Source organism: Phasianus colchicus, chromosome 40, assembly GCF_987193195.1.
Source record: "Phasianus colchicus chromosome 40, bPhaCol1.hap1.1, whole genome shotgun sequence".
Lineage (NCBI taxonomy): Eukaryota > Metazoa > Chordata > Aves > Galliformes > Phasianidae > Phasianus > Phasianus colchicus.
Genome location: NC_143475.1, coordinates 970,891 through 978,605, shown reverse-complemented (window position 1 = coordinate 978,605; position 7,715 = coordinate 970,891). Strand labels below are relative to the sequence as shown.

General features: G+C 54.6%; 1 protein-coding gene across 1 annotated transcript in view; it reads left to right on the top strand.

Annotated features, from left to right (window-relative positions):
* The first annotated feature begins 6,911 nt into the window (after window positions 1–6,911).
* LOC149913218 (sodium/glucose cotransporter 2-like) overlaps window positions 6,912–7,715 on the top strand; it is a 59,733-nt gene continuing 58,929 nt past the window's right edge. The window contains exon 1 of the mRNA XM_090130481.1: window positions 6,912–6,941. Within this exon, the coding sequence (XP_089986607.1) occupies window positions 6,927–6,941 (15 nt within the window). The 5' untranslated portion in view covers window positions 6,912–6,926. The remainder of the gene's footprint in view (window positions 6,942–7,715) is intronic.

The following is a 7,715-nucleotide window of genomic DNA, read 5'->3' as shown; positions in this document are numbered from 1 at the left end:
TGGGGTGGGACCCATAAGTGTGGGGTGGGGGTCAGAAGTGGACCCATGGGACCCATAAGTGTGGGGTGGGACCCATAGATATGGGGTGGGAACCATAAGTGTGGGGTGGGACCCATAAGTGTGGGGTGGGACCCATAAGTGTGGGGTGGGGGTCAGAAGTGTGGGGTGGGACCCATAAGTGTGGGGTGGGGGTCAGAAGTGGACCCATGGGACCCATAAGTGTGGGGTGGGACCCATAGATATGGGGTGGGAACCATAAGTGTGGGGTGGGACCCATAAGTGTGGGGTGGGACCCATAAGTGTGGGGTGGGGGTCAGAAGTGGACCCATGGGACCCATAAGTGTGGGGTGGGACCCATAGTTGAGCAACTGGGACCCAGAAGTATGGGGTGGGACCCATAAGTGTGGGGTGGGATCCATAAGTGTGGGGTGGGACCCTTAAATGTGGGGTGGGACCCATAAGTGTGGGGTGGGACCCATAGATATGGTCTGGGACCCATAAGTGTGGGGTGGGACCCATAGATACGGGGTAGGACCCATAAGTGTGGGGTGGGAGCCAGAAGTATGGGGTGGGACCCATAAGTGTGGGGTGGGACCCATAAGTGTGGGGTGGGAGCCTTAAATGTGGGGTGGGACCCATAAGTGTGGGGTGGGAGCCTTAAATGTATGGGGTGGGACCCATAAGTGTGGGGTGGGACCCATAAGTGTGGGGTGGGACCCATAGATATGGGGTGGGACCCATAAGTGTGGGGTGGGACCCTTAAATGTGGGGTGGGACCCATAAGTGTGGGGTGGGACCCATAGATATGGTCTGGGACCCATAAGTGTGGGGTGGGACCCATAGATACGGGGTGGGACCCATAAGTGTGGGGTGGGAGCCAGAAGTATGGGGTGGGACCCATAAGTGTGGGGTGGGACCCATAAGTGTGGGGTGGGAGCCTTAAATGTGGGGTGGGACCCATAAGTGTGGGGTGGGAGCCTTAAATGTATGGGGTGGGACCCATAAGTGTGGGGTGGGACCCATAAGTGTGGGGTGGGACCCATAGATATGGGGTGGGACCCATAAGTGTGGGGTGGGACCCTTAAATGTGGGGTGGGACCCATAAGTGTGGGGTGGGACCCATAGATATGGTCTGGGACCCATAAGTGTGGGGTGGGACCCATAGATACGGGGTGGGACCCATAAGTGTGGGGTGGGAGCCAGAAGTATGGGGTGGGACCCATAAGTGTGGGGTGGGACCCATAAGTGTGGGGTGGGAGCCTTAAATGTGGGGTGGGACCCATGGATACGGGGTGGGACCCATAAGTGTGGGGTGGGGGTCAGAAGTGGACCCATGGGACCCATAACTATGCGGTGGGACCCATAAGTGTGGGGTGGGACCCATAAGTGTGGGGTGGGAGCCAGAAGTTGTGGGGTGGGAGCCAGAAGTGTGGGGTGGGACCCATAAATGCCCCATAAGTGCCCCATAAGTTCCATAAGTGCCTCATAAGTGCCATATAAGACCCACAAGTGCCCCACAAGTGCCCCATAAGTGCCCCATAAGTGCCCCATAAGTGCCATATAAGACCCACAAGCGCCCCATAAGTGCCCCATAAGTGCCATACAGGCCCCATAAGTGCCCCACAAGTGCCCCATAAGTGCCATACAGGCCCCATAAGTGCCCCATAAGCGCCCCATAAGTGCCATACAGGCCCCATAAGTGCCCCATAAGCGCCCCATAAGTGCCATACAGGACCCATAACTGCCCCATAAGTGCGATATAAGACCCACAACTGCCCCATAAGTGCCATACAGGACCCACAAGTTCCCCATAAGCGCCCCATAAGTGCCATACAGGACCCATAAGTGCCCCATAAGTGCCATAAATGCCCCATAAGTGCCCCATAAGTGCCATACAGGACCCACAAGTGCCCCATAAGTGCCCCCTAAGTGCCATAAATGCCCCATAAGTGCCCCATAAGTGCCCCATAAGTGCCATATAAGCCCCATAAGTGCCCCATAAGTGCCATATAAGACCCACAAGCGCCCCATAAGTGCCATAAGTGCCCCATAAGTGCCCCATAAGTGCCCCATAAGTGCAATATGGGCCCCATAAGTGCCCCATAAGTGCCATACAGGCCCCACAAGCGCCCCATAAGTGCCCCATAAGTGCCATATAAGACCCACAAGCGCCCCATAAGTGCCCCATAAGTACCATACAGGCCCCATAAGTGCCCCATAAGTGCCCCATAAGTGCCATACAGGACCCATAAGTGCCCCATAAGTGCCCCATAAGTGCCATACAGGACCCATAAGTGCCCCATAAGTGCCCCATAAGTGCCATACAGGACCCATAACTGCCCCATAAGTGCGATATAAGACCCACAACTGCCCCATAAGTGCCATACAGGACCCACAAGTTCCCCATAAGTGCCCCATAAGTGCCATACAGGCCCCACAAATGCCCCATAAGTGCCATATAAGACCCACAAGTGCCCCATAAGTGCCATACAGGCCCCACAAATGCCCTATAAGTGCCCCATAAGTGCCCCATAAGTGCCATACAGGCCCCACAAGTGCCCCATAAGTGCCCCATAAGTGCCATATAGGCCCCACAAGCGCCCCATAAGTGCCATAAAGGCCCCATAAGTGCCCCATAAGTGCCATACAGGCCCCATAAGTGCCATATAAGACCCACAGGTGCCCCATAAGTTCCATAAATGCCCCATAAGTGCCCCATAAGTGCCATAAGTGCCCCACAAGTGCCCCATAAGTGCCTTATAAGACTCACAAGCGCCCCATAAGTGCCCCATAAGTGCCGTATAAGACCCATACGTGCCCCACAAGCGCCCCATAAGTGCCATACAGGCCCCATAAGTGCCCCATAAGTGCCCCATAAGTGCCATATAAGACCCACAAGTGCCCCATAAGTGCCATACAGGCCCCATAAGTGCCCCCCCCCCCCAGTGCCCCACAGCGCAGTTGTTTTTTTAACCCCTGACCCCATAACGGGGGGGGGGGGGATTTGGGGTTAATCATTGCCCCAATGCAGGGCTGTGGGGTCAGTGGGGCAAAGGGGGGTGGGGGGTCTCTATGGGGTCTCTATGGGGTCTCTATGGGGTCTATGGGGTCTCTATGGGGTCTCTATGGGGTTTGGGGTCTCTATGGGGTCCCTATGGGGTCTCTATGGGGTCTATGGGGTCTCTATGGGGTCTCTGTGGGATCTATGGGATCTATGGGTCTCTATGGGGTCTATGGGGTCTTTGGGGTCTATGGGGTCTCTATGGGGTCTCTATGGGTCACTATGGGTCCCTATGGGGTCTCTATGTGGTCTATGGGGTCTTTGGGGTCTCTATGGGGTCTCTATGGGACTCTATGGGGCTCTATGGGGTCTATGGGGTCTCTATGGGGTCTCTATGGGGTCTCTATGGGGTTTGGGGTCTCTATGGGTCTCTATGGGTCTCTATGGGGTCTCTATGGGGCTCTATGGGTCTCTATGGGGTCAATGGGGTCTTTGGGGTCTCTATGGGGTCTCTATGGGGTCTATGGGGTCTTTGGGGTCTCTATGGGGTCTATGGGGTCTCTATGGGGTCTATGGGGTCTCTATGGGGTCTCTATGGGGTTTGGGGTCTCTATGGGGTCCCTATGGGGTCTCTATGGGTCTCTATGGGGTCTCTATGGGGTCTCTATGGGTCTCTATGGGATCTATGGGGTCTATGGGGTCTCTATGGGCATCTATGGGTCTCTATGGGATCTATGGGGTCTCTGTGGGGTCTCTATGGGGTCTATGGGGTCTCTGTGGGGTCTCTATGGGGTCTCTATGGGGTCTATGGGGTCTCTGTGGGGTCTCTATGGGGTCTTTGGGGTCTCTATGGGTCTGTATGGGGTCTCTGTGGGTCTGTATGGGGTCTCTGTGGGTCCTTTGTGGGATCTATGGCATCTATGGGGTCTATGGGGTCTCTATGGGGCCCTATGGGGTCTATGGGGTCTTTGGGGTCCCTATAGGGTCTATGGGGTCTCTATGGCACTCTATGGGTCCCTATGGGGTGTCTATGGGGTCTATGGGGTCTCTATGGGGTCTATGGGGTCTATGGGGTCTCTATGGGTCCCTATGCATCTCTATGGGTCTCTATGGGGTCTATGGAGTCTTTGGGGTCCCTATAGGGTCTATGGGGTCTCTATGGCTCTCTATGGGTCCCTATGGCTCTCTATGGGGTCTCTATGGGGTCTATGGGGTCTTTGGGGGCTCCATGGGGTCTCTATGGGGCTCTATGGGGTTTCTTTGGGTTTCTATGGGGTCTGTATGGGGTCTATGGGGCCCTATGGGGTCTATGGGGTCTCTATGGGGCTCTATGGGGTCTATGGGGTCTCTGTGGCGCTCTATGGGGTCTATGGGTCCCTATGGGGTCTCTATGGGGTCCCTATGGGGTCTTTGGGGTCTCTATGGGGCTCTATGTTTCCCTATGGGGTCTCTATGGGGTCTTTGGGGTCTCTGTGGGGCTCTATGGGGTCTATGGGTCCCTATGGGGTCTCTATGGGATCTATGGGGTCTCTATGGGGTCTTTGAGGTCTTTATGGGGCTCTATAGGTCTCTATGGGTCCTATGGGGTCTCTATGGGGTCTATGGGGTCTTTGGGGTCCCCATGGGGTTCTATGGGTCTCTGTGGGATCTATGGGAGTCTATGGGGTCTTTGGGGTCTCTATGGGGTCTCTGTGGGATCTATGGGGTCTCTATGGGGTCTTTGAGGTCTTTATGGGGCTCTATGGGTCTCTATGGGTCCTATGGGGTCTCTATGGGGTCTATGGGGTCTTTGGGGTCCCCATGGGGTTCTATGGGTCTCTGTGGGATCTATGGGAGTCTATGGGGTCTTTGGGGTCTCTATGGGGTCTCTGTGGGATCTATGGGATCTATGGGACTCTATGGGTCCCTATGGGTCTCTATGGGGTCTATGGGGTCTCTATGGGGTCTCTATGGGGTCTCTATCGGGCCTCTATGGGGTCTCTATGGGTCTCTATGGGTCTCTATGGGGTCTTTGGGGTCTATGGGGTCTCTATGGGATCTATGGGGTATCTGTGGGGCTCTATGGGTCCCTATGGGGTCTCTATGGGGTCTTTGGGGTCTCTATGGGTCTCTATGGGTCTCTATGGGGTCTCTATGGGGTCTATGGGGTCTTTGGGGTCCCCATGGGCTCTATGGGGTCTCTGTGGGGCTCTATGGGGTCTATGGGTCTCTATGGGGTCTCTATGGGGTCTTTGGGGTCTCTATGGGTCTCTATGGGTCTGTATGGGGTCTCTGTGGGTCTCCATGTGTCTCTATGGGGTCTCTGTGGGATGTATGGGATCTATGGGGTTTCTATGTGTCCCTATGTGTCCCTATGGGGTCTATGGGGTCTCTGTGGGGTCTCTATGGGTCTCTATGGGGTCTTTGGGTTCCCTATGGGGATCTATGGGTCTCTATGGGGCTCTATGGGTCCCTATGGGGTCTCTATGGGATCTATGGGGTCTCTATGGGTCCCTATGGGGTCTTTGGGGTCTGTATGGGTCTCTATGGGTCTCTATGGGGTCTCTATGGGGTCTATGGGGTCTTTGGGGTCCCCATGGGGTCTATGGGGTCTCTGTGGGGTTCTATGGGGTCTATGGGTCTGTATGGGGTCTCTATGGGGTCTTTGGGGTCTCTATGGGTCTCTATGGGTCTCTATGGGGTCTCTGTGGGATGTATGGGATCTATGGGGTCTCTATGTGTCCCTATGTGTCCCTATGGGGTTTATGGGGTCTCTGTGGGGTCTCTATGGGGTCTTTGGGGTCTTTGGGTTCCCTATGGGGATCTATGGGTCTCTATGGGTCCTTTCTGGTTCTTAGTGGTCCATACTGGCCCATACTGGTCTATACCGGTCCATACTGGTCCATACCGGTCCATACTGGCCCATACTGGTCCATATTGTTCCATACCGGTCCTTTCTGGTTCCTACTGGTCCATACTGGCCCATTCTGGTCCATTGTGGTTATTACTGGTCCATACTGGCCCATACTGGCCCATACCGGTCCATACCAGTCCATACCGGTCCATACTGGCCCATACTGGTCCATACTGGTCCATACCTGTCCATACCGGTCCATACTGGTCAATACTGGTCCATACCGGTCCATACTGGCCCATACTGGTCAATACTGGTCCAAACTGATCCATTCTGGTCCATACTGGTTCATACCGGTCCTTGCTGGCCCATACTGGCCCATTCTGGCCCATACTGGTCCATATTGGTCCATACTGGCCCATACTGCTTCTTACTGGTCCCCACTGGTCCCATACTGATCCATACTGGTCCATACTGGCCCGTACTGCTTCTTACTGGTCCATACTGGTCCATACTGCTCCATACTGGTGCCATACCAGTCCATACCGGCCCATACTGGCCCATACTGGTCCATACTGATCCATACTGGTCCATACTGGTCCGTACTGGTCCATAGTGGTCCATACCGGTCCATACTGGTCCATACTGGCCCATACAGGTCCATACTGGTCCATACTGGTCCTTACTGGTCCATACTGGCGCATACTGGTCCATACTGATCCATACTGGCCCATACTGGTCCATATTGGTCCATATTGGTCCATATTGGTCCGTACTGGCCCATACTGGTCCATACTGGCCCATTCTGGCCCATACTGGTGCCATACTGGTCCATACTGGTCCCTACTGGCCCATACTGGCCCATACAGGTCCATACTGGTTCATACCGGTCCATAATGGCCCATACTGGTCCGTACTGGTCCGTACTGGTCCATACTGGTCCATACTGGTCCATACCGGTCCATATTGGTCCATACTGGCCCATACTGGTCCGTACTGGTCCGTACTGGTCCTTACTGGTCCATACTGGTGCAGTCGCTCCGCCGCAGCTCCCGCAGCTCCATCAGCGGATATTTCCTGGCCGGGAGGAGAATGGGATGGGCGGCCGTGAGTGCGGGGTCCTATGGGGTCCTATGGGGTTTTACGGGGTCTTATGGGGTTTTATGGGGTCTTATGGGGTCGGTATGGGGTCTTATGGGGTCCTATGGGGTTTTACGGGGTTTTATGGGGTCTTATGGGGTCCTATGGGGGCTTATGGGGTCAATATGGGGTCAGTATGGGGTTTTATGGGGTCTTATGGGGTTTTATGGGGTCTTATGGGGTCTTATGGGGTCGTATGGGGTTTTATGGGGTCGGTATGGGGTTTAATGGGGTTTTATGTGGTCTTATGGGGTCCTATGGGGTTTTACGGGGTTTTATGGGATTTTATGGGGTCTTATGGGGTTTTATGGGGGCTTATGGAGTCTTGTGGGGTCGGTTTGGGGTCTTATGGGGTTTTATGGGGTCTTATGGGGTCTTATGGGGTCGGATGGGGTCCTATGGGGTTTTACGGGGTTTTATGGGATTTTATGGGGTCGGATGAGGTTTTATGGGGGCTTATGGAGTCTTGTGGGGTCGGTTTGGGGTCTTATGGGGTTTTACGGGGTTTTATGGGGTCTAATGGGGGCTTAAGGGGTCCTATGGGGTTTCATGGGGTTTTATGGGGTCTTACGGGGTCTTATGGTTTCTTATGGGGTTTTACGGGGTCTTATGGGGTCTTATGGGGTCGGTATGGGGTCTTATGGGGTTTTACGGGGTCGTTATGGGGTCGGTATGGGGTTTAATGGGGTTTTATGTGGTCTTATAGGGTCCTATGGGGTTTTACGGGGTTTTATGGGATTT